This window comes from Tarenaya hassleriana, unplaced genomic scaffold (genome assembly GCF_000463585.1).
Source record: "Tarenaya hassleriana unplaced genomic scaffold, ASM46358v1 Cleome1, whole genome shotgun sequence".
Lineage (NCBI taxonomy): Eukaryota > Viridiplantae > Streptophyta > Magnoliopsida > Brassicales > Cleomaceae > Tarenaya > Tarenaya hassleriana.
Window position 1 is genome coordinate 2796975 of NW_010960187.1, and position 26338 is coordinate 2823312.

The 26338-nt window shown below is 35.9% G+C and overlaps 3 protein-coding genes and 1 long non-coding RNA gene across 10 annotated transcripts; 3 read left to right on the forward strand and 1 right to left on the reverse strand.

The window, feature by feature from the left end:
• The first annotated feature begins 3636 nt into the window (after positions 1 to 3636).
• On the forward strand, positions 3637 to 7698 carry LOC104806995 (probable xyloglucan glycosyltransferase 12). Its single transcript, XM_010532112.2, has 5 exons — positions 3637 to 5277; positions 5369 to 5677; positions 5862 to 6152; positions 6258 to 6371; positions 6579 to 7698. Exons 1-5 carry the CDS (start codon positions 4477 to 4479, stop codon positions 7191 to 7193), a joined length of 2130 nt encoding a protein of 709 aa, XP_010530414.1. The 5' UTR covers positions 3637 to 4476; the 3' UTR covers positions 7194 to 7698.
• Positions 7699 to 12595: 4897 nt separating this feature from the next.
• LOC104807004 (growth-regulating factor 1-like) lies at positions 12596 to 15205 on the forward strand. Its single transcript, XM_010532119.1, has 4 exons — positions 12596 to 13271; positions 13430 to 13627; positions 14109 to 14421; positions 14504 to 15205. The coding sequence occupies exons 1-4, from the start codon at positions 12854 to 12856 to the stop codon at positions 15024 to 15026; spliced, it is 1452 nt and encodes a 483-aa protein (XP_010530421.1). The 5' UTR covers positions 12596 to 12853; the 3' UTR covers positions 15027 to 15205.
• A 129-nt stretch (positions 15206 to 15334) lies between these two features.
• On the reverse strand, positions 15335 to 16415 carry LOC104807013. The gene is made up of 2 exons (XR_770706.1): positions 16352 to 16415; positions 15335 to 15519 (listed from the first exon to the last, which is right to left on the reverse strand). It is a non-coding gene; the product is annotated as an uncharacterized LOC104807013 (long non-coding RNA).
• Positions 16416 to 16743: 328 nt separating this feature from the next.
• LOC104807020 (pre-mRNA-processing protein 40A-like) lies at positions 16744 to 26126 on the forward strand. Of its 7 annotated transcripts, none has more exons than XM_010532138.1 (29): positions 16746 to 16970; positions 17140 to 17231; positions 17699 to 18004; positions 18090 to 18275; positions 18788 to 18855; positions 19124 to 19193; positions 20205 to 20257; positions 20354 to 20411; positions 20490 to 20758; positions 20845 to 20914; positions 21111 to 21209; positions 21409 to 21477; positions 21575 to 21652; positions 21812 to 21898; positions 21997 to 22031; positions 22129 to 22234; positions 22615 to 22695; positions 22788 to 22880; positions 22945 to 22998; positions 23101 to 23217; positions 23315 to 23413; positions 23533 to 23580; positions 23658 to 23750; positions 24027 to 24134; positions 24223 to 24287; positions 24382 to 24484; positions 24872 to 25213; positions 25313 to 25460; positions 25953 to 26126. In XM_010532138.1, the coding sequence occupies exons 2-28, from the start codon at positions 17196 to 17198 to the stop codon at positions 25445 to 25447; spliced, it is 2928 nt and encodes a 975-aa protein (XP_010530440.1). In that variant the 5' UTR covers positions 16746 to 16970; positions 17140 to 17195; the 3' UTR covers positions 25448 to 25460; positions 25953 to 26126. The 7 variants fall into 7 exon arrangements, 5 of the variants coding, with proteins under 5 accessions (XP_010530440.1, XP_010530454.1, XP_010530448.1 ...); XM_010532152.2 differs by having other exon boundaries at positions 25961 to 26125; XM_010532146.1 differs by lacking the exon at positions 25953 to 26126 and adding an exon at positions 25555 to 25743.
• Positions 26127 to 26338: the final 212 nt, after the last annotated feature.

The window sequence follows — 26338 nt, forward strand, 5'->3', positions numbered from 1 at the left end:
ATATATATATATATATATATTTATTCAAGTAAGGTTGCAAATATATATTACCTTTCACCAACCTCTCTTGGCTAAGTGATTGAACAGTGATTGAACACTTTGTATGCTCTGACTAACCTTTAAAAGACGACATTCGGCATCATCTGCCGCAAGATTGTATTAATTACAGTAACATTTTAATAAGAAGTTTTGTAAAAAAAAACTGTTATGACGGCATGCATACATACATGTATACATAAACACATACATATATATTTTAAAAATAAAATAAAACGATATACACATATATGTATACATATAATATATGTATATAATATTATTAATAATACAATCATTATTAATTGTTAAATAAATGAGATATAGAATTGATTGAATTCAATATTGTACTTATCATTTGTTTTAATAATGATAATAAAATTTGTATGTTTATCATAGAAATATGGATAAATAATATTATTTCCAAGCGAATTTGTGTAATCCTGTTAAATTATTACACATATATATATATATATATACATGCATATTTATACATATAAATACATATACGTATATACACATACATACAGTATAGACAAATAACAAATATATATGTATATATATACATACATATATGTAACAAATACATACTTTGACCTTACAATTATTAATTAATATAAAAATAAATATATCTCATCCGTTTATTATTTTTTTTATATTTTTTATATAAATAAAAAACATATATGATGATATGGTTTATTATCATAAACAAATAAATAAATGAGATGTAGAATTCACTTAATTAAATAGTGTACTTATCATTTATTTTAATAATAACAATAATGAAATTTGTATATTTATCATACAAACGAAATAAAAACGAAATCCTGTAAATATGTTAAATTGTAAATGGTTATACGAATTGTTAAACATTTGGGTCCAACCCACTTGGGTTAGTTGAATTATGAAATTTGTTAAATTGTAAATTTGTATATTTATACATAAACACAAAACTTATAGAATACATACATGCATCATTTACGCATATACACGTACATACAAAAGTAAAAAATAAAAAATGTATTGAGATATATGCATTTTTGTAACGTCCACGTACATACACGAATACATTCATATACAGGGAACATACATAGATATACAGATATACATATACGTTATACACACAAATACATCTATATATACACATATACACATTCATATAACTTGTAATTTTTATTCTTCGTTAATATTAAAAAATTCAAAATTTATAATTCACTATTTTCGGAAATACAAAACCAATTCAATAATAATCTACCCAACAGCTGGGTTTTCTTGCAAACAAACAACCAAACAACAGAATTTTTTAAAAAAAAATGTCAAAGAACTCAGCTGCCATATATATTTCATTGTTATGGTTCGTCTCCAAGGTCTTCAGATTCTGAATAATCCAGTCGAAAACCTTCTTATGCAATCGGAATGATTTTTCCACTGCAATTTAATTCCTATCCATTGAACCAACTCACTCAACCTCGCTAACAAACATTTGAAAACGGGGGAACAAAATGACAAACCTGTGGAAATCCTCCAAAAAAAGTATGACGTGCATGTTATAAAAAGCACATATTAAGAATAGATGATAGATAAAACAAATATACAATATTTTGAAATTAAATATGGTTATTAATGTGATGACGACCGTTCCCTTCTCTTTTGTAATAAAAACGACACTAATGATTTATGAACGGTTACAAAATATTATAAGGACTTAGTAAAGAAAAAATACGTTATAAATTTTGTATAATGAAGAGGCGTATTGTTTACATGGACGTTAGTTGAAGAAATTAATCAATGAAGATAAAAGATTTTGCCACATGAATAATGATGTAGATGCCACATGTCCTCACCACAATCCTTGAACCAAACTTTTTATATATATAGATTTTTTTTTGTTCCGTTTCGCCTTGTATTTATTCATTTAATATCATGATCTCATTTATCGCGAGGATATTATTAATTTTCTGCATGACCATGAAAAACATTTTTTAAAAAAAAAAGCCTCGGCCCAAGCAGATTTACTGTGAAAACGGTGACCTTTCACATTCCCGGAACTTGCGGGTCTCATTGTTCCTGGAGCGGACAAGTGCCGCCGGCATAATGGGCCATGTGTCCTACCACGTGTCAACTCCTAGGCGACTATCCAACATTCGTCACGTGGGCTCTGCATTCGCACACGTGTTTCATTGCTCATCCGCCTACGGATTATAGTTTTTTAAATAGTTTGAGCCGTGTTATTATGAATTTTTTACCAGAAAATTATATTTCTTTTTTTTCTTTCTAATTTTAGGAATTAATATTTAGTTCAAGGTTTAATTTAATTATTTTAATAATTTCAAATATTAAGTTGGCAAAAAAATCCATTATTTTGACAGCATAAATATATAAAATACCATAGAGGCTATGCTAGAACATACGCAAGAACGGTGGCAAAATAGTAAATCTTCCTGGAATACAGCCTCTTTTCCTAGTATACCGTATATTTCCACATTTACCCTTGCACCGATCCACCTGTCCTTTTGAACTGTCTCGCTCGCGTACAAGACATGTGACCAAAATCGTCCTTTCAACAACCTTTCCGCGTTACAGTACAACTGATCCATGTACACCTTCACGTTTTCACAGCCGTAGATCGACCATATCTGACAATCGGTAATCACATCGTACGGTCAAGATTTGACAGAAACGGTGCACGCTTTCTGAATAAGGAGAACCGTAACACCGTACTAACACCACAGTGAATCTCTACCCGATTCGAGACGAAATTTTTAACAAGTGATTTTCCCAAATTAACCTCGCCTCGTAAGACTATCTTTGACGTAAATTTGTCGGTGCGCTATTAACATGAAATTAAGGCTAATTTAGTAATTCGGTAACTTGTAGAGCGCGTGACGTTCACATCTATTGAGGGAAATAAATCTTGACCAAAACAATGTTAAGAAATCAATGTATTCACATATTTTAATGAATTTTAAAAATTGAATAATATGGACACAATAAAAGAAACTTAACCTAAAGCGGAATACCGAATTATTATTCAAATCCGATTTAAACAATAGATATGGTAAAAAATTAATATTTTGTTTGTTTCTCGAAGGTATAAGATAATTGAACTAAAAATATCATTGTAAATATTAAATAACCAGATTCTGTATGATGAAAATGATAAATATTTATTACTGTAATTAATGTACGTTAATTATTTATATTTAAAGAATCAGCTGATGGCGCGTTAAAGGTGCAGCGAAGGCGCGTGAAGTATAAAGAGTTTTCTAAAAACAAATATATATATATATATAAAGAGTAAATGTCTAAATGAACGGTGCGGCAAAAGACTTGTTCCTGATTTCCTATCCCATCCACTCGTTACCAATGAGAGGAGATTTCATATTTAATTATTGTATTTTGTAAAAATTATATCTATTTATTTTTTGTATTTGATTCAGTTTTATTTAGTGGATTAAAACTAAAAAAATAAAAAGAAATATTAAGGAAATAAAAAAACAAAATCCAAAATACATTTCTATTTTTGTTTTCATCTTCCTGTTGCAGAAAAAATTCCACACTTTTTAAATCTTCTGAGAGTTTTTTTTAATTGTTTACAATCTTTTTTTTTCGCGTGTGATCATTAACTCAGAGGTGAATTCTGTATCTTAGTTAATATCACACGCGAAATAGCAAAAAAGTTTGGTGTAAGCAAAAACAAAATCTGGGTAGCGCGTGGATTTGTCGGAGAGATTAATCGAGTTGTTGTGTTGTAAGAAGAACATTGATCTTGTGTTCTTGTGATGGATCTTTTTACTGCCAATGATTTGAGAGATCTTTGTCATTATTCTTCTTCTTAGAAATTAGGGTTTCTGAGTCACGCGGTGAAATCCACAAAATTCCTCTGTTTCTGGTGTAAAGGTAGGGCCTTTTTGTAAAAAGAAGAGATTTTTTTTTTGTGTGTGGAAAAAAAAAAGGATTTTGACCATTAGGGCGTGTTTGTGTTCTCTCTTTTATTGACATTTCTTGGTTTCTCCCTCTATTTATTCTTCTGGGTTTTTGTATATTCTTCAACAGCAGATTGGCGCAATCAAAAAGGACGTGTTGAGCTGTTACCATCTCTCTCTCTCTCTCTTTCAGCTCATTACGTCTTTTAAAGTTTCCTCTGATTTCTGGTTGCAAGCTGTAATTCGACTAAACCTAATCTGTCGCATTGCGCGTCGTTCAATTCGAATTCAAACTCTGATACACATCGATACATCTTTCTCGGGAACAGTTCTTCTTCTTCGTCGTCGTCGTTTTCAACTTCCTCCGACTTGGTGTTCTTGGTGGCAATGGGATCCAATTTTTAGCCATTTTTTCTCCATTTTCCTTTCTGGGTTTTCTTCTCCGGCTCCTGAATCCATCTGGGTTCGCTTCTTTTTCCTCTCTTCGTTTTCGATCTGGTGAAGGAAAGAAGAAATGGCTCCTTCGTTTGAATGGTGGGCTAAACAGAATAAGAAAGGTACTCCGGTGGTGGTGAAGATGGAGAATCCGAACAACTGGTCAATGGTCGAGCTCGAGTCTCCGTCGGAGGAAGATTTCCTCATCGGCGGCCATGCTTCTCCGGTCGGAATCCGGGAGAAATCCAGGAACAAGAACGCTCGACAGCTCACTTGGGTCCTCCTCCTCAAAGCCCACCGCGCCGCAGGTTGTCTCACATCCCTTGGCTCCGCATTGATAGCCCTCGGCGCCGCCGTCCGTCGCCGGGTCGCCGCCGGCCGTACCGACGACGACCCAGACCAGGAAACCACCTCCTCGTCCTCGTCGTTTTCCTCTCCGGAGTCCGAGAACCCGACGGTGAAATCGAGATTCCACTCGTGCATCAAGGTGTTCTTGTGGGTATCTGTGCTTCTCCTCGCCTTCGAGGTCGCTGCTTACTTGAAGGGTTGGCATTTCGGAGCTCCGAATCTGCAGCTTCAGTACATATTCACGATTCCGCCATTTGAGATTAAAGGGTTCTTTGATTCGATCTACACTCGCTGGGTCCTGCTTCGCGTAGAGTATCTCGCTCCTCCGCTTCAGTTCCTCGCCAATGTCTGCATCATCCTCTTCCTCATCCAGAGCTTGGACAGGCTTATCCTCTGTCTCGGCTGTTTCTGGATCCGCTTCAAGAACATCAAACCTGTCCCCAAACCAGACAGCGTCTCCGATCTCGAATCCGGCGAGACTGGGTTCTTCCCCATGGTCCTTGTCCAAATCCCCATGTGCAACGAGAAAGAGGTAAAACATTTTCATTGATTCCCACGGCCTGAATCCACCAAAAAGTATAGAAATTTACAGTCTCTGGTTTCTGGGTTTCGTTCCTTTTCAGGTTTATCAGCAATCCATTGCGGCTGTCTGCAACTTAGACTGGCCAAAATCGAAGCTTTTGATTCAGATTCTTGATGATTCCGACGATCCCGTGGCTCAGAGCTTGATCAAAGAGGAGGTCCAGAAATGGGAAGACGAAGGCGCTCGAATCGTGTATCGACACCGTGAGATTAGAGAAGGCTACAAAGCTGGCAATCTCAAGTCTGCTATGAACTGTAGCTATGTCAAAGACTACGAATTCGTCGCCATTTTCGACGCCGATTTCCAGCCAACACCAGATTTCCTCGTCAGAACAATCCCTCATTTTAAGGTAATTGCAGAGTTTGGATCCTAGTTTATCAGTTTCATTCATGTGGAGGCATTGAATAAGTAGTGCTTAGGCAGTGTTTCTTATCAAGAACTGTGTTGAAAGTTCATCCATTGAGGAAACTTGCTTGCAATGCTTTAAACTTAAAGGTTGTATTTCAAATCCCGGGACCTCGTGTAATTCGCAGGATAACGAGGAGCTTGGGCTGGTCCAGGCGAGATGGTCGTTTGTGAACAAAGATGAGAACTTGCTGACCAGATTACAGAACATAAACTTAGCGTTTCACTTTGATGTGGAACAGCAAGTGAACGGAGTGTTCTTGAATTTCTTCGGGTTCAATGGAACAGCCGGCGTCTGGAGGATTAAGGCCTTGGAAGAATCCGGTGGCTGGTTGGAAAGAACCACCGTCGAGGACATGGACATTGCTGTCCGAGCTCATCTCCATGGATGGAAATTCATCTTTCTAAACGACGTTGAGGTAATAATATAAAGATGGAAACTCGTTATGAGCAATAAGTTTTGTGTTTGTAGTGATTATTTCCCCATTGATCCGATCCTGTTTCTATTCGTTTTGATATTTCAGTGCCAATGTGAGTTACCGGAATCGTATGAAGCTTACCGGAAACAACAACATAGATGGCACTCGGGTCCAATGCAATTGTTTCGCCTTTGTTTGCCCGCTGTAATCAAATCAAAGGTATGTATAGTAAACGGTTCTTCTGTTCCATATATTTAGAGAAAATACGTAGGAACTTAGGTTAAATCCTATACATATTTTGATGATGCCTGTATAGTATACACGCAGGCATATGACCGATGTATGTATACATAGGAATGTAGGTTCGATCTTATACATATTACGATAATGCCCTAAACCCAGGTGTATGTATGTCTCTTTTTGCAGATAAGCATATGGAAAAAGTTCAATATGATCTTCCTCTTCTTCCTCCTCAGGAAGCTAATCCTACCCTTCTACTCATTCACCCTCTTCTGCATAATCCTTCCGATGACAATGTTTGTCCCCGAGGCCGAGCTCCCGGCTTGGGTCGTGTGTTACATCCCTGCAACGATGTCGTTTCTCAACATTCTTCCCGCCCCGAAGTCATTCCCGTTCATCGTCCCGTACCTTCTGTTCGAGAACACGATGTCAGTGACCAAATTCAACGCCATGGTCTCGGGTCTGTTTCAGCTGGGAAGTGCATATGAGTGGGTGGTAACGAAGAAATCTGGGCGTTCCTCCGAGGGCGATCTCGTGGGCTTAGCCGAAACGAAGGAGCCGAGGCATCAAAGTGACGGGTCTTTACCCGATACGAAGGTTGAAATCGGGGAGAAGAAGAAGAAGAAGAAGAAGAAGTACAATAGGATATACATGAAGGAGCTGTCATTGGCGTTTCTTCTATTGACAGCCTCCGCTCGGAGTCTCTTATCAGCGCAAGGAATCCATTTCTATTTCCTGTTGTTTCAGGGCATATCCTTCTTGCTGGTGGGTCTTGATCTGATCGGAGAGCAAGTGGAATGACTGACATTGAAAGAGCTTTTCATGGTTTAGGGTTTTTCGGTAGGAGAGTATAAAGGTTCGAGGACATTGTAGAAGAACAGCAAAAGGGAAGAAAGCAGAACAATAATCAAAAGGGTGGAACCAGGCAGACATGATCTCCCCTGTATCATCTTCAAGAACTGCAGATAAAACAGTGAGCATCCGATATCGAAAGATTCGATTCGATCTCTCTGTCTATGGCGAAACAACAGAGAAAAAGATGAAAGAGATCCACCCAATACGATGGAGAAGAAGGAGATGTCAGTATATTGCTCATCGAGAGAAACATACGTTCGTAGACAGACATCCTCGGCTTCTGATGTTGTGTTTGGTAACATTGTAAGGTTATCTCTTTTTTTTTTTCTCTCGGATTGGCCTCGTTTTGTAATTTTTTTTTTTGTTTCTTGGGGGCAAATTCTTTTGTAAGAAAGATTTGTTCGATTCAACAGCAAAAAATTTTAGTTAAAGCACAGTTTTTTTTTTTACAGTTCTTGGTAATAAGTAGTAATATCGTGACCGTTCTGGGTTTGATGGTAAGAATTTTTTTTTACAGTTTCTGACGAATCCATAAGGAACAATGAAATTTGATGTTGGATTTGATGTCGGAATTTGATTAAAAAAAATTAGCAGTAATTTTGTAAGCTAATAAATATTAGAGAGTTTGCAATTTTTAGAAAGCTTGAGAGTATATTTATGTTTTTTTTTAAATATTTTTTTTTGTATAATTTGAAATAAATATAAAGAAAATATAAATGAATGAACCGAACCAAAGTCAATTGGGTTTTATATTCTATTTCTATTTCTCTACTCAATGTGTTTAACCGGAATATTTATTATGCTAGACATATATCGTATAGTTTGCTTATATTTTTCGAATTGATAAATTCTAAAATGATATCTCTGATTTGAAACTTAATTTAAACATTTAAATTCAAGATATTTTACTAGAAAAATGGTTTAGTATATCGAACAAGAATATCCAAATAGAGGCAAGAGGGGGCAATGTAAAAGGAAAATCCAGAAAAACATTAATCATGATTTGCCCAATGTATAACTCTTATTAAAATCCAACTTTTAATTTTGTAATGGCCTTGATCTTGATGGACCGAATCCATTTTCATTTACACTATTTATGAAACACAAATTTCTTTTTTTTTATGTAAACTATAAAGAGGCACTATTTTCATTTCAAAAGCACTAATTTTAATTTCAAATATTAAATATTAGATATATTGTTACAATTTTATCGGTATCCGATATTTGAAGCAAAATGCCGAATTCATACCCAAACTTACAAATTCTCTTTATCAAAATCTCTGGTTTAATGATGCGGAAACCGATTTTTAGATATTATCTTAGCTAATTTTCTGCATATAATTATCTCGTAGTGAAACTATCGAAGTTACAGTTGTACCCTATATATTAATGAAAATTCCCAAGCTCTGATCATAGAATGGATAAATTGGGAATTTCAATAAAGTTATAATTTTTTGGTCCAACGGTCGTGCCATTGGCATGTGGACCTTAGGGGGCCATCGAGATGATACAAATATATATATATATATATATGGAAAGTGAAGGGCAGAGATGCATCTCTAGGTATTATATACAAATCTCATTCTTAATTCGGTTTTGTGTTTTTTCTTGTTTTCTTATCATGTTTTGCCTTTCCAAAGGCATCTTTTAACGTTTGTTACATTGCAAAATATGTTATATAATTTTTTTATAACTCAAAAAGTTTCTAAAGTTTCGATAGGACTAAATCTATTAAAGAATCGAGAAAATTCATCTCAATATCTCTCTCTAAATTGAGATTCGAATCTGAATTTGAGATGAATTTTGCTCTATCCCTTGGCAAACCCATCTAATTTTGGGTATATGTGAGATAGATACCATGCAAAAACCCTAATATCAAACCAAATATGATACTTCATATGTATAGAATAACACATTGTTAAGGTAAATAAAAAGGGTATGTGTATTGATATAAATTAACTAAGGCGATATAGCTAATAAAGCCAATCTACAAAGAATAAAGACGAAAGAGTTAATTAGGTTGGAACATGGTAAAAAGGAGTCAACGCTTTCACGGCTCGAACACATTTAATGTGAATTTTTGTGCCTATTTATTCCATGCACGCGTTGCATGTGTCCAATGGCCCGAGTCTTGTTGTATATTCAAATATATATCACGGCATATATTGACGTACGTGAAACGACCGTACGCACGTTTGTGTCGTGTAAGAAGTTAAGAACGAGTTCGAGTGAAACCCGAAGGGAAGAAATATTTTCAAATAATATGTGAAAACTCTCAAATATACGAATACTAAAACATTAAAACAAAATAATATGCCTATATATTTATATCGTATCGTGCATCGATTTTACTTTGGTGTGAATTATTGTTTTTTTTTTTTGGCTAAATAGTAATATAATTTACGTCTGGTGTAAATATGAATCTTGGTTCTCGTAAAATAAACAGCTATACTCAATTTCTTGAGCCATGTGGAACGAGAGAACCGTCAACGTTGAACTACGTGTTACAAGTTGTCAAACTTATGAGCCGAACCCTATTTCTACTATATATATATATATATATAGTTTGGATTTCGTTGTGCGTCTTGATCGATAAAGGTGTTAAAACCTTTTTAAACGGTTATAATTATTGGAAAATACATTGTATGTGAATAATCTAATATGATAAAGAATAGTTATGTAAATTATTCCTATTAATACATCATTTTTTTTTATGACAAGAGATCCGTAGTAGCTACCCTTATAATACACATCAGATAAATCCTCCTTTTATGTATAAACGTACAACGAAAAAATAATAATAATAATAACAATAATAATTGAATAGACATAAGATTCTCTCATTTAAAATATAATCCCGTTGAAAATAAATTCAAATATGTGTGATTTTCTCTCCCTTTTTTGGGTATTGTTGTCAAAATACAAATAATTTAGGTGGTGGACCAAGAACGTTAAAAGAGAGCGTGACGAAGATAAGGTTATTGAACGCTTAGGAACGTGCCACGTATGCAATTGGATTGGACTGATGGGTCCCACAATGCTGTACGGATGCAACTCAGTACGGCAACACCTTCTGTCGGCGAACGGGAGACGAAGAGCGACAAAATTAAAACTACGTCGTTTTCGTATTTATCGTTATTCAATGCATGTTTCATCTCTTTGAATAAATTAAAAAGATTTCATATAAACATATTGATTTTATTTTCAATTTTATATTAATATAAAATAATTTGAAGTTTTAACAAATATATTTTTTTTTCTAAAAATTATAAATTTTACAATGATTTTCAAAAAAAATTACATGGTATTCAATGTCATTTTTTAACTATAATTATTTAATTATTTTTTTAAAATTCCTTATATAATATTTTCGTGGATTTAAACTAGTCTACAAATATTAAAATTTATAGATTAATTTCAAAATTGATAACAAAAGTATTTATACGGTATTTTCTAAAATCAAATACTTTGTATTTCTATATAAATTCAATTTCGTATTTAATTAATTCACTTAAATCGATTAAAATTAATATTACTTTTATTTAAATTACCATTAAAATCAAACTCTTATCTTTTATTTTTAATTTTTTTAATCATATTATTAATATTTGACAATGCTTAGATCCTTTCACGCATATGCTAATATTCTGCTTTTATAATATATTTTTTGTGTGTGATAACGATAGAGAAAATTAAGTCATCCAGAAAAAAGAGAGCGAGGCTCACTTTGGATTATTTGATCACTGTGTATGTATATATAAATTAAAAGAATTTATTTAATTGATTAATAATTAAATTTAATGGTATTACTTGGTTACTGAGATTCAAATAACTGTATTTAATAAGTTAATGAAAAATCTGATAAATTTGATTTTGTTGGGTTTCTTCACTCGCCCCTAATTATGGATAGCTTTAATTTGTCACCTTTCTATTTAATGCGAAAGGTGGCGTGAATAATCGTATAGTAGAAGTCGACAATATTTGCCCCGTAATAAATTTGCCGCTCGGATATGATAAATAAGATAAATAAGCTGTTATTTTATTCGAATTTGATTATTTCGATTTTAAAAACCTATATTAATTTGAATTTTAAATTAGATTTAGTCCGATTTGATTTTTATTCAAATTCAGTTATAATGATAAGAATGTTAAGAAAATCCAAAATTTTGAATTATTATTTTTATATATAACTACGTTAGTATAATACTCTATCATTGGAATTTTTTTTTTTTCATTTTATGTACCTTTTTTGGGAAATATAGGGTAAGTCATTAAATTCTTTACAAGGCTATACATTCGTCTATACATAGTCTACAAACAAATGTACGATATAATGTGATTTTATTCATGGTTTACAAAGAAAATGTACGTAAAAAATTGCAAGAGTTTGCTCTTTTAGTGTTTTCTTTAGCATTTAACGTGCATAATTATTGAGTAGGATGATTAAGACAACAATGTACGAGTTTTTAAAATAAAGATAAGGAAAAAAAATACAAACTCTATCATTCACTTACCAATATTTGTAATCAACACATCTAATCGAATCGAATAGATTAATAAATGATATTTAGGTTTTTATCGCTTTATTGCCCGCCACCAACCACAACAACAACAACCAAAAAAAAAAAAAAAAAAAAAAAAAAAAAAAAAAAACTAAGTTATATACGTCGCTACGAAGAAATAGCTCACAAGTGTGTGGAGGGTAATTTAGGTATTTCCAATGTAAAATAAATACATAAATACCCCCAAGCAAGATTTCCAAAATCATTTATATTTGGGACGACATGTTGGGAGAAGATCTTGGGAAAATATTTTACGTTGGGAAAAGCTGAAACTTTTGTCATCTCCTTGAGGCAAAGAGAGACCCTACGTATGTATATGTATATATATATATATATATATCTTATTTAAGTGACTAAAAGTTCTCCATTACATCCGAAATTATAACAAATCCATTCATATCTTTATTATAAAAAACAACTTTTTCTTTTATATTCCACCAAAAAAAAAACTTTTTCTTTTATAAAAAGTTATATTTTTTTATATTTATAAAAAATATAATTTATTATTTTCAAAGAATACTTTGATCCTTTTTCCAAAATTGTTTGTGAATACATATATTGATATATATATATATATTTGAATTTTTTAAAGAAAATTGTTGAAAAGATATGTATATATTTATGTCTATATGTATATACATTTCGAAAAATAAAAAAATGTTGTATGGTATTTGTCATGATATCTTTATTTATGAAATTCTCCCCTCAAATTCGTATATACATAAATATATATATATATATATATATATACGCTCAATGTGTAGAGCATTGAGTACAGTGGCTTTGTCAAGTCAGTTTCTTCCCTTTTCTTTTTCTCTCTCCAATTATTTTTGTTTTTCTCTTTAGATTAGAAGTTCATTCCGGTATCCGTCTGATTATTTCCCTTCTTACAGCTCAAGAAAAACCACACATCACAGCTACTCACCACTGCACATCTTCCAAAGATGTCTGCTTTTGTTCACTCACATCCTTCACATGTAGACTTCCTCGATGCTTTCTCTTTCCTGGAAAGCTGTTTTGTAGGCTAAAAGTTGAGATCTTTTTATGGATTTCGGGTTGGTGGGTTTCCATGGTTTGGTGGGTTCTTCTTCTTCTTCTTCTTCTTCTGGGTTTGGTTCTGCCGTCTCAGATCCTCTGACAAAGCAGAATCTGTACGGATCTGGTTGGTTTAGGGAACGAGGAAGGCCGGTTAATGATGAGAATCGTCATGATGATGAGGATGAAGGGTCTTTGAAGGGCTCCAAGAGAATGGCTAAGACATTTTGTGATAATTTGTCCAATTCCGACAACGGCAAGCCGTTAAGATCCAGCTATTCTCCTCTGTTGTTCCCTGCTGTTGATTCTCATCACCAAGAAAACCAGATGCTGACCTTTTCTTCTCCAAGATCAACTGCCCAGAGTGCAACCCTGTTGCCTTATTTTCAACTCTCATCAGTGTCTCCTTCCAGTACTAGAGATGCGGGTGCGTATATATGTATATGTAAAAGGCAATGTTTTCAGGAAGTTGAAAAAAAGTGTTCTTTTGGTGGTTCAACTTCATCTCTGGCATTAAAACCTGTTCTTTTTGTTTTTCTACTCATCTTGTTTCTTTTGTGTTGATGGGCCATGCTCTGTTTTCAGGATGCAACACTAGTAACAATGGGACATACAGTGGGTTCACAGCATCACAATGGATAGAGTTGGAACACCAGACAACGATATACAAGTACATATCTGCAAACATTCCTATACCTTCTACTCTGCTTTTTCCCATCAGAAAAGCCTTTGAATCTGCTGGTTTGTCTTGTCTAAGTGGAGGCTTGTTGAGGTCCAACACATGTAAGTCTCTCTCTTCTCTCTCTCTCTCTCTCTCTCTCTCTTCCTCAATGAAAAAAGCAGCTGAAGCTGAAGCTCTGAGAGCTCAGGTGTCTTTTGGATGCAATTTGACCAAAACAGTGAAACATAAAATAGATGGGACAGAACACATTAACGAAACTGAAACTGTTTACCCAAAAGGAGAGTAAAACCAAGCTGGAAGCTTTCTTTTCCTTTTATGGTAATACTTTAACTTCCTTTGTAGTTTGAGATGACTTGATGCAAACTTGTCTTAACAGCCGAATGTATCTCATTGCATGTAAAATATAGTATTAGAAAGCATCATTGTTCATTCGAATGTCAAAAGCTTACAAAAAAAACACCAGCCCAATAGCGTTGGAATGTTCTGAACTGAGAAAACGTTTCGAAAGTTCTCCCCAACATGTTCTTGATGTTTCTGTGATGATGATGGTGATGTATGTGTGCTCTGATGTGGTATATGAAGTGGGGTCGGGAGGTTTCCATATGCGTTTCTCAAGTAGAGATGATCCAGAGCCAGGGAGGTGCAGGAGGACAGATGGTAAGAAGTGGAGGTGCTCAAAAGACGCGGTCCCTGACCAGAAGTACTGTGAGCGACACATGAACCGTGGTCGCCACCGTTCAAGAAAGCCTGTGGAAGGTCAAGTTCAAGGCCATTCATCTTCTGCTTCTGTCATGGCCACCATCACCACTGCCAAGGCATCAGCCTCCAAGGATACCTCCGCTCTTCTTGCACATCATCAGCCACAACATTCTTCTAGGAGTGCTTCGACCAATGGGTTTGTCCCCCTGTTTTCGATTTCTAGGACTGCTTCTGCATGCTATTTGTTTACTCAAACTTGGTTATCTCCTTCATTGCAGGGTTTTCATGGGCAAGAATATCACCTGTAATGACCAACAGCAGGAAGCAAGTTCATTTGCCAATCTGAAACCTAAAGATTCATATTTTCTTTCAAAACACGAAAACCCTTTCGAAAAAATCTCACATAGCGAGTTTGGTTTTGTCCAATCTGAATGTGGAGAATCCTCTCACTTGGTATACCTTTCTGATCCAACAACCGAAATCCCATCCCATCACCAGCTTCTCCAGTTCATGGAAAATCTGCCTCGAAACCCTTCACAAAGGAACCAGCTTTCAGGGTCCTCGGGTTTCTCGTCTTCCACGTTTAGAAACAGGGATAAAACTTCCGCCGCTCTCTCGCCACTCAGGCTGTCATGTGAAGCAGACCCTACTCCAATGGGATTGGGAGTGGAAGGTGGGAGTAGAAGAAACATATCTCTACCATGGGAGAGTCCAGTGGGAGGTCCACTAGGTGAGGCCTTGCAAAACAGCAGCCAATCATCACCTACCGGAGTTCTGCAGAAGACAACCTTTGTTTCCTAAGCATGTCCATTGCTCTTGGTCTTTACCTCCCTAAATTATGGATACACATCAATCCATTAGTTTTCTGAGACTGTTCTTGTTGTTCGGCCCTGTGTTTAATTTATTGTAGGCATTTGACTTATGGCTAAGCATATGTTTCCTTCTGTGCTTCTTATGACAATGCAGGAGTTAAGGCATCAGATTCGTGCTGCTACCCATTTGCAATGTTGGGGATGAGAATTATGCAACATAATTTCTTCCATAAAGTATGTCTTTTTAAGTTCTGAAACATGAAGGAGATGCTGTAGACAGCTTTCCACTGGTTTAGATGCAGAAACTGCTTGAATTCTTATGCTTTATTATGTGAAGATTACATACAGAATCTTCAGAGTTGACAAGGGTTTCTTTTTGGGTCAATGAATCAGATAGCTATGACTTCAACTTAACTTCTGAGAATTCCTCCACCTGCAGCGGATAACGTCCACCACAGCTTTGTACTGGTCTTTCCTTGTTCCTGCATTATATTCTATCACTAAACACGTCATATTTTACAAATCAAGTCAGTAGATGCTTTATTTTCTGGATCCATTCATAATGAAACCAACTTGCCAAACCAAATCCCAAGGTCCATACAGACAACTCATGAAATAGAGATTTCTTTTGAGGTTTACAGTTCTTGAAACTTGTGGAGGTGTGCGTAACCCTAATTCCTGGAACTATTTTACAGACGAATTAGGGCTTTAAACACCACCATTTTTTTTTATCAATATTAGGAGTTTGCTGGCTACAGAGCCCCATAGATTTGAACTCTGCAGAGTATAAAGCAAGCTCCTTTGAGTTTGTAAATCAAAACCCATCAAATCAAATGATATATCAATCTGGAGATATTAAGACATCTCAAAACATCCCAAGTCATTAGCAGTAAAAGAATGTTTCGGATGAACCAGAAAAACGCAACAGAGAGCAGATTGCAGAAGAATCCCAAAAACATTGCGCCATCTAGAGCAAGCTTTCACATTCCGGAAAGAGAAGAAATTATATACGGTTTTTATTGGCGATTGATTTTAACCTCAAAGAAATATCCGACGGAAATGAACATGGAATTTGCCCAGATGCAAAAGCATAAAAAAGTTTGCAACTTTTACCTAAAAAATCAAGAAAAAAGAAAAAAGAAAGGACAGAAATCGATTGGTAGAGATGGGGGGTGCTCATATTCTATGGGTGTATATGGAGTCTGTCAAGCCATTGGCAATGGCGGTTCAGTAAGATGAATTATCTTTATAATCATCGCAACCAATCCCTCTCTACTTGTAAAACCTGGAAATCGGAATGAAACAAAAACATACGATTCACTCGAGGCATCGGAAAATCAAACACAGAAGAACCTATTTGTTTCTCGGGAAAACTCACGCGGCAGGCGATATCATGGACGCCGAAAGAGATTAGACTTCGCTTAAATAGGAGAGCTTTGACTCTGAAAGCCCTAATTTTACATTGGAACATGTTATTTACTTCACTTGCCCCCTGTATTTTGGTAAAAATTACAATGTGACCCCCAGTTTATATTCTAATTCGATTATCTTTCAATAACTTCTTATTTTGTCAAGAATCACTTCCCACTCAAAAATCCATTATAATCTATAACTTTAAACTATAAAACAAGCACTAAAGTTCAAATATATTTTTTTTGTGCGTTAAATTTCCAAACCAAAAATATATAAAGGGGATGGATCGGCAGACATGACGTTTCTGTCTTTGAGATGGACACTCCTTGACGTTTCTTGCGTGTCCATGTTTCTTGCTTGCTTCTGACCGTTGCTGGGTTCTTCGCAAATCGCGAAGAGTTTTGCTCGTGTCTCTCATCGAGTTTTCTCCTGAATTAGGGTTTGGATTCTTGCGACACATTAGATTACTGGAGGTGTTCGTCTTCGGATTTGGAATTCGAAGAATCTCTAGTTCTTCCCGGTATGCTGCGTTTTTACCTTTATGCAGTGCTGATTAGGGTTTTACTGTTCTTGTTTTTAGTGTTTGAGCATTTCCCCCCTACGAGCATTTACTCGTGCTTGAAGCGAACGCCATGTTCGTGGAATTTGACAATTTCGTCTGAAATTCTGAAACTTTTTTTCTTCCGTAGTTTTTTTCTTTCTCAGATTAAGCAATTAATTTGAAGAGGAAGCTCGATCGTTAGGAATGGCGAACAACCCTCCGCAATCTTCCGGTGCTCAGGTTGGAAAAGATGCTTTCTTTTTTTAGTCTTACGACGGTGAACTCTAACGGGCTTGACAGTAATTGTTCCGGTTTGTGTCTTACTGTTAGAATCATGATATACCGTAATCCTAGAAACTTTTTAATGCATTCCCAATGTTTTAGTGAAACTTTGAGCTTTATATTCGTGTCTTGTTGTCTGATAGCTGTAGAAGTGAGATCTTGTTTGAGATTGGTGTCACCACTCACCAAAACTCATAGAATTGGTTTCTGTTGGTGACTGAAATTTTCTTTGGTGAGATCTTTAGTTGGTTGTCTTTCTTACAGATATAGTTGCTTTTTATATGGGTTTAGGTAAGATTACCCTTTTGCCTTGTTAAATTTTTATTTTATGTAAAGACACTTGAGCTAGACCTTGTTCTTCCTTTTGTCTTCTTACTTTCTGATTTATTGTATTGTATTTCATCGTGAATCCTTTTCTGTTGCAGTTTCGACCGATGGTTCCCGGACAACAGAATCAGCCTTTTGTTCCAGCAGCTTCGCAGCCTTTTCATTCCTTCGGACATGTACATCCAAATGCCGGGATGCCAGTTGTTCAAAGTCAGCCTCCACAGTTTTCTCAGCCAATGCAGCAGCTCTTTCCAGTGAGACCAGGTCAGCCTGGGCATATTACGTCCTCGTCACATGCAGTATCAGTCCCATACACTCAAACAAACAGGCCTCTTACATCTGGATCTACTCAACCACAGCCAAACACTCATATGATGGGAGGCTATGGTGCTCCTTCATACCCGGTGAGATTTCTGCCGTTTTACTTATTTTTCTGCTTTGAGATGACCTTTCATTTTTTGCTTAGTTATTTTACTTGGGTTTTTGTAGTCGAAGTTTCTGCTATCTTCTTATGGTCAGCAACAAGCACAACCCAAAATCCAACCAGCTCCTCAGGTGCTTGTGGCTGGTCAACAAGCACCACAGACTTGGGCTGCGTCTGGAAGTCAAAGTACAACACCTGTACCCGTACAGCAGACTGGTCAACAAACACCAGTCAACGCTTCTACTGAGCCAGTAAGTCTAAGTAGTATATTTAACCGAGCCCATGGAAGATGTTTGTTTCCTGACTTGTATACATTTCTATCCCCGTTTTCAAGCTTAAAGTCATATTTTAGTTAACTGAGAATCCATGTTACATTTGAGTATTGGTATCATCTATAGCGGCATGGATTATAGAATTCATGAATTGGTCAGTTTTGCTAAGTCTGCTGTTATAGAATAACTGGAGTTACTACTGATATGCATTTTATCATTTATCGCGTCTCTATCTTATTTTCTGTATTTCTCTCTCTAAAATTTTACTTTTCAATATAAAGTTCCTCAACTTATTTGGCTGTATCAAATTAAGAATGTAGCTTCAACTTTTTAAGCAAATTCTTTTCATGGTTTGTCCTAAATGGGCACCCTCGTACTTTGTTTCTATCTTTGTTTTCGATATGTTGTGTGCAGCTTCTCTTGCAGCCTTTCTATATGACTCAACTGCTTTGTTTCTTCTTTTGTATATTTTTTCCTGTTCTGAATACTAGGCAAGCCTGACTCCACAGTCCGCATCCGCATCTGAGTGGCAGGAGCATACATCTGCTGACGGAAGAAAGTATATACCTGAATTTCTGCTCTAGATTTAGGCTGATTATATTCCTATATGTAATTTTTTTAAGCCTAACTAAGTAACAGTACATGTTTAATTGGGAATTGATAATTAATTGACAGCACATAGTTCGTAGTTAAGCTTCTCTTTTGAAGCCTTTGATATCTTCCTCCATGTGTTTGTTTATATTTCTAGTGGCCATGCATTTCGCTGCTGGGATCTTTCAGATGATTTTATTTCACTGCTCCTCCCTGAGAAATGTTTGTCTTTGTAGGTATTATTACAATAAGCGGACTAAACAATCAAGTTGGGAGAAACCTCTTGATTTGATGACACCACTCGAGGTGAGAGTTCAAAAATAGCAAGTCTTCTCAGATAACATTCATCCTGCATGATTTTTAAGGCATACCTCTGCTTTTAGTTTGCTGTGATGTTATATTTCATTGTTGTTAAAAAAAATGCTGCATTCTTCACATGAATATAATTGTCTCATTTGCATTATCCTTCATTTGCATATTCTTTTTCGACACTGTTTGTAGAGGCCATGGCAAATCTGGGGATATTTAACAACTGCTATGTGCTCATTTGAAGGCGGCTTTCACTGTATCAAATCAGGCAATGTTTTCTTTGTTATTTTCTGCCAGTTTGTCGTTTGGGGGATGATTTCTTTTGGTAATGACTTTTCTGGTTTGCTCTGAGTGAAAGCCATGTTTCTGTGTCTCATTATTCTTTTGGTGCATGGAGGAGGAATCATTAATGTTTAGACATGCACCCATTGTAGATATGCATATCTTTTTTATTTTTTTTCCTTTTCTTGTTTGAACCCTGTGTAGCAATTTTATAGTCATGTTGAGATTGACAATGCAATATATCATTGGTGTTGGTGCTGTTTGAGTTCCAGTCCTTGTGCCCTTTCTGGTATAGTTTGCATTGCTCTCTGATTTGGTGAAGTGTTTGTGGATTACTTCTCTAACGTTTTTGGCAATGATGTATCTTAAGTAATTAAAGATTTGGATAAGGTTCGATTTTGGCAAGCCAACAATTTATAGCTAGACAGGTTTGCATTCTGGAATAAACTGGTCTATGAAATTAACATGGAAGATGGGTGCTTAACTTCTTGCTCAGTTGCTCGTGGTTTCATGAGCAAAGTTTTTTGCAGCTCCCGAAGTAGGTTGTTATACTCATTGTCGAGGACAGGTTCATGCATTTTATTGTCTTTTTTTCTACCCATTTAATTTAGAATTTCGTTCTGGTTTTATTTAGATAATGATTTAGTTGATTCATTATAACATGCCCTATCTATTCACAGTTCTCTCTGGTTTTTATATGATTTAAAATCTCCCTTTTTTTAACAGAGGGCTGATGCATCCACTGTATGGAAGGAATTCTCAACACCCGAAGGAAGAAAGTATGCATCTGTATTTTTCTGCAAGTCTTTTGTTTGCACAAGCACCTTCTATCATTGTGTCCAATTTATTGGTTCTAACATTTCATATTTTTTCAGGTATTACTATAACAAGGCTACAAAGGAGTCTAAGTGGACAATTCCTGAAGAACTGAAGGTTTGAGGTTTCATCCTCGCTCTCTTCTTTCCTTGCTCCCTCTGTGTAAGCCCGCATTTAACTGGGCTATTTATGCAGCTAGCTCGTGACCTGGGCCAGCGAGCTGTTGCACAGGGATCCCAGTCAGAAGTTGGAACTACTTCCGAGCCCCAAGTTGCTGCATTTTCATCTGATCCGGCAATTAGCACAGCTGTCACTTCCGTTGTTCCCAGCGCCTCCGTGACATTACCTGCACAGTCTGCTAGCCCTGTTCCAACTTCAATGGCTGTAACTGTCAGTCATCCTTCCTCTGTGGCTCCCATTACTCCAACATCTGCTGCAACAAGTGATACCGGGCCTGCTTCAACGTGTGTTTTTAGCTTTTGGGTAGTTGTTTACTGATTATAAAGCTTAAGGAGGTCTCTAAATTTAGCTGATGTGCACTTCTTAACAGGAAAGCAGATAATTTAGCGTCTCAGGGTGCAGCTGGTTCTAATTGTGGAGTTCCAGCACACAACATCGAGGCATGGCTTTGCTTGTAAAATTTATTTTAGTTTCTCTCATCTGTTTACCTCTCTTCCTTGCCCTTCATATAAGGGATGTCAATATTATCTGCTCTGATTTTTGTTTTCACAAAACACCGGTCACTAAGTCGTGATTATCGTGTGTAAAATGCAATTCCTTTGGTATTTTATCTTAATACCTATAACATTTTGGCAGGTTGAGAATAAGGGGATTGCAGTGAATGGCAAAACCAATTTGGCACCTGCTGGAGGCAAAGTAAATGGGGAGGAACCCTTGGTATATGCTACTAAGCAGGTGATTGCCCCTCCCGTTTTCTTCCTCCTGAGGATCATGTAGCTTAAATATGTTTTAGCTGTAGCAACAATAGTGGTTTGATAACATATAACATACAAGGGAAATATCGCCATGGATTCAGTCAATGAAGCTGGTAAAATATATGAACTGATCATTTGGTAATATTACTCTTGTCTTACCCTTGGTTTATCTTTTCTAGGAGGCAAAGGCTGCCTTTAAGTCTCTTTTGGAATCTGTAAATGTTCATTCTGACTGGACTTGGGAACAGGTAACGTGGATGGATATGCTTGTTTATAATGTGATTGTTCGTGTACAGCCGATATATATGTGCTGAATTGCTTCATTGTTGACTTTTATCTTATCAGACTATGAAAGAGATTGTTAATGATAGAAGATACGGTGCTTTGAGGACAGTTGGTGAGCGGAAACAGGCTTTTAACGAGGTACACAGCTTATTAGTTTTGTGGTATGTGGCACAAATAGTTTTGATAAACCCATTCACAAGTTGCATTCCGCTGTCCTTGCTGTTTGTTTCTTCTACCTGACAATTGATGTTTTAGCAGCTTTATGCTTACACATAATTGTTGAATGTCATGTATCAGTATCTGGGTCAAAGAAAAAAGGTTGAAGCTGAGGAAAGACGAATGAGGCAGAAGAAAGCTCGGGAAACATTTGTCAAGATGTTAGAAGTATGTGTTCTCAAAGTTAAATTTCTGTTTCTGGTGTTATTTATCTGGCCTGTTTAGTATGGTGCTCATTTCTCATTTATTGCAATTCTTGTCCTCAGGAGTGTGAAGAACTTACATCAGCAATGAAATGGAGGTTTGGCTTTCAGTTTGTTGCAGAATGTTTGGGTTTTGTATTCACTTTTGTATTTTATGTATAAGGGTATGCTCTAATTGGTACTTTTCTTCATCAGCAAAGCTGTAAGTTTGTTTGAAATTGATGAGCGCTTTAAAGCAGTTGAACGCACAAGGGATCGTGAAAATCTTTTTGACAATTACATTTTGGAACTCGAGAAGAAGGTAATAGTTTGGCATTCTAGGAAACTTGCTTTCTACAGCTGCACATCCATGTGTATTGATAACTGTTGGGAGTTGATAATACTTCTGTGGTGTAGAACACTGCCACTGAAAGCAAGGGATGCTTGAGAAATGAAAGCACGGGAAAAAAATGAAATTTTCTCATGATCATTTCTGTTGTCCGGATGGTGCTTTTATAGCATGCTGTGATCATAGGACTATAGGTCTTTGTTATGGCGAGCAACAGGTGGACTGTAAGTTATATAACAGGAGCCAGCAGGATGGCTTTTTAGTCTCTGCCATAGAGAATGGGATCTGTTCTTACCATATAACAGGCAACCTTATGGTTTTATTAGGTCATAATTATTGAACTTAATCTGCAGGAAAGAGAAAAGGCTGTAGAGGAACATCGAAGAAACATGGCTGAATACCGAAAGTTTCTTGAGGCCTGTGATTTTATCAAGGTATATCACTGTTTGAGCAGCAATTGATTGTTTATGTACTTTTTTTTATTCATCGATCTTATCAGAATGCTTTCTGTCGCACCTGTCTAAAGGTTACTTCACAATGGCGGAAAGTTCAAGATCAACTGGAGGATGATGAAAGATGCTCATGTCTTGAAAAGATAGATCGTCTGATTGGTTATGAGGTGAGCAACCTCATCTTTAAGTTTTGCCGTAATAGAATCTTATTCTAATATTGGTTAATTACAGGAATACATTCTTGACCTGGAGAAGGAAGAGGAGGAACACAAGAGGGTAGAGAAAGTAAGATCAATCATCAATATCATGGTTGTGAACTTGTGACCACATGAATGTTTTTCTTATTATGTCTCGTGTTTATATTGTCATATTGCCATCTGCTTCTAGGAACAAATTAGGCGGGCTGAGAGAAAAAATCGTGATGCATTTCGTTCAATAATGGAAGAACATGTTGCATCTGGCGATTTTACTGCTAAAACTTACTGGCGGGATTATTGCATGAAGGTGATTGACTTATATTGTCTTTATTGTTATATAGTTGTATGTGTGTGTGTATAATCGGAGTAGGATTCTTCTACTTAATTTTTTTAATTGTTTGCAGGTTAAAGATTTGCCCCAGTACCAAGCTGTTGCATCTAATACCTCTGGTTCCACTCCAAAGGACTTGTTTGAAGATGTGATAGAAGAATTAGAGAAACAGGTATTTGGAGTAGAGCAGAGTATATATCACATTCCTGTTTCTGGGTTTTGATCATTTTAGCTTTGCATGAATTTGAAAGTTGTGAAAGGTCAAACTTTTTTTTATCTCACAATTCGCAGTATCATGACGATAAAAACCGTACAAAGGATGCTATGAAGTCCAAGAAGGTGAGTCTTAAGGCATTTTGTTGTACTTCCTTATGTTACATTTGTTAGGCCTTCCCTCTAATCCTTTTATGTATTAGATTTCCATGGTCTCCTCACGGACATTTGAAGACTTCAAATCTTCTGTTTTGGAGGATCTCAGTTCTCAACCAATATCAGACATTAATCTCAAGGTATGAGACAATAGAGTCAGACGTATGTTAAGCACTAACAGATAGGTGGATCAATACAAACGATTTTCTGATAAAACTTCTCATTTAGATATAAAGTGAGTCCAAAGATTTTTAACCGTGTGCTATTAATGATCTAAACTTTTGACAGAAATGTCAAACTACAATATAAGCAATTCGTGGCACTTGTGCAAGAATAAAAGTGGGGCAGATGGAGAGAAAAAAAATTAGTGGTCATTTTGAAGAGGTTTTAACTTTGCGGTTTACCTTCTTTATCAGCTTGTATATGATGATTTGCTTGAGAGAGCAAAGGAAAAAGAAGAAAAAGAGGCTAGAAAACGTCAGAATTTGGCCGAAGATTTCACCAAATTGCTGAATACTTTTAAGGTATAAACTCAGCTCTGCTGAATCCGTTTTTCCTCTATTTTTTTGCTGCCTAGATTCAGTACATCACTAGTCACATTTGTTCTTTTAGGAAATAACTGCTACTTCAACTTGGGAAGATAGCAAATCACTATTTGAAGAAAGTGAAGAGTACAGGTAAACACTTGTTCTTTGAGCAAGCTTGTTTTTGTTGTGCCTGCTGGATAGTCTTTGTTCTTTATTCCTTATTCATGCTTCCGTCTTGTATCAGATTGATTGGAGATGAAAATGCTTGCAGAGGGATTTTTGAAGAATACATACTGACCTTGCAGGAAAAGGTTAAAGAAAAGGAACATAAGCGTGAGGAAGAAAAGGTATCCTGTATATTTATTGCTAGTTGATTAATACAATATCACATAAAATGAGCTTTGAATTTTTGTTGTGGGTTTCCTGTTCAATGCTACCATAGTTTGATGAACTTCAGATTTTATCCAACAAACACAAGCTGCGGTCCGGTTTGTGTCCATTGGTGACCTTATTCCCATAGGGTTAAACAATGTCTGTGTGTTTCTGGTGGCCTAATAATCTGTAGGGCTAAGGTATGCTAAAGTATGACAGATATTGCATTTTGTTTTCTCTTCTACTTTGACTACACAGGAAGAGGTTTCATGATTGGTAGCTTAATACTGTCATGTTATGCTATTTGTCTTGAATAAACCTTCGCTTTTAAATCGGTTTTCAGAAAATCTAAAGACTTTTAGTGGTTTGGGAATTTGCAGATGAGGAAAGAGAAAGAGAGGGAAGAGAAAGAGAAACGGAAGGAGAAGGAGAAGGAGAAGGAAAAGGAGAGAAAAGAAAAAGAGAGAGAACGCGAAAAGGGTAGAGGAAAAGAGAGAAGTAGAAGAGAAGACTCAGATGGCGAAAATGCAGATATGACGGAAGGCCACAAAGATGACAAAAGGAAGGGAAAAGACAGAGACAGAAGACATAGGAGACGACACCATAATTCTGATGACGACGACGATGTAAGTTCTGATAGGGACGACAGAGAAGAGTCCAAGAAGTCCCGGAAACATGGAAGTGACCGCAAAAAATCAAGAAAGGTTACACACCCAGAGTCTTTTCTTGTCCTTGCTAAGGTTCAAATCCCTTAGTTGCAAAGATAACATTATTAAATTTCTTGCAAACTGCTTATTTGGCAGCATGGACACTCGCCCCAATCAGACAGTGAAAGTAGGCATAAAAGACACAAGAAGGATTATCGGGACACTTCCCGTAGAAGCGGTAATGACGAGCTTGAGGATGGAGAGGTTGGTGAAGATGGGGAAATCCAGTAATTCTCTTCTGTTGGTAAGTCAATGATTTATAATCTTCTTAAGCATTTCCACCCTAATCAAACATGTTTTCATATAGCTGCAATAGATAACCTATCTTTGCGTTGTAGGAAGATAATTTTTTTCAACAGTGTGTGCTGAGATTCTTCCTTATGCCAAAAGTGTTGTTAGATAGATTCTTTGAACTACTGCTTATGAATTGAGAATGGTTTGGCGAGAGGCTTTGAAATGTTTATGCTTTTCCCCTTGAGATTCTTAGGTTGTATTAATGCAAACTTCAATTTTATCCACATCTGATCTGAAGGGTGTCTCCAAGTTTAGATTTTTCGAGTACCCATTTGCTTGGCTTTTGATTGGAATTGTTCTTTTGCTGCTCTAATAATAAGAGATTAGATGATGTGATTATTGCTAATAGCGGGGTCTTAATCACTGAATCAAGTGTTAAATAGCCGTGTTAATTTCATTGGATTCTCTTAATCGCTTTGTCTGTCACTTCAATGTGAAAAAGAACAACAGTTCATAAAGAAGGCTATAGGGTGAAGCATCTGAAGTGAAGCCACAGCACGAGATTAAGGTAAAAGGGAAACACAATGATGGTCCATGATCACGAGGTAATACAAAACAAATAAAAAAAAAAAGCAAAATTATTTTGTATAATTAAAAACTAAAGCTTCTTTTTTCTCTCCACCCACTTGTTATTATTATTATTATCATTATCATTATCATTATTATTGTTGTTGTAAAATTATCATAATTAGTGTGGATAATCTGGTTATCAGTCGAATACAACTGAATCACTAAATTCAATCTAGATTCAACTTAAAACAGATTCGATATCATTTTTTTTAAAATTAAATTAAACAAACAAAACCCAAAATTAAACTAACAGTATTC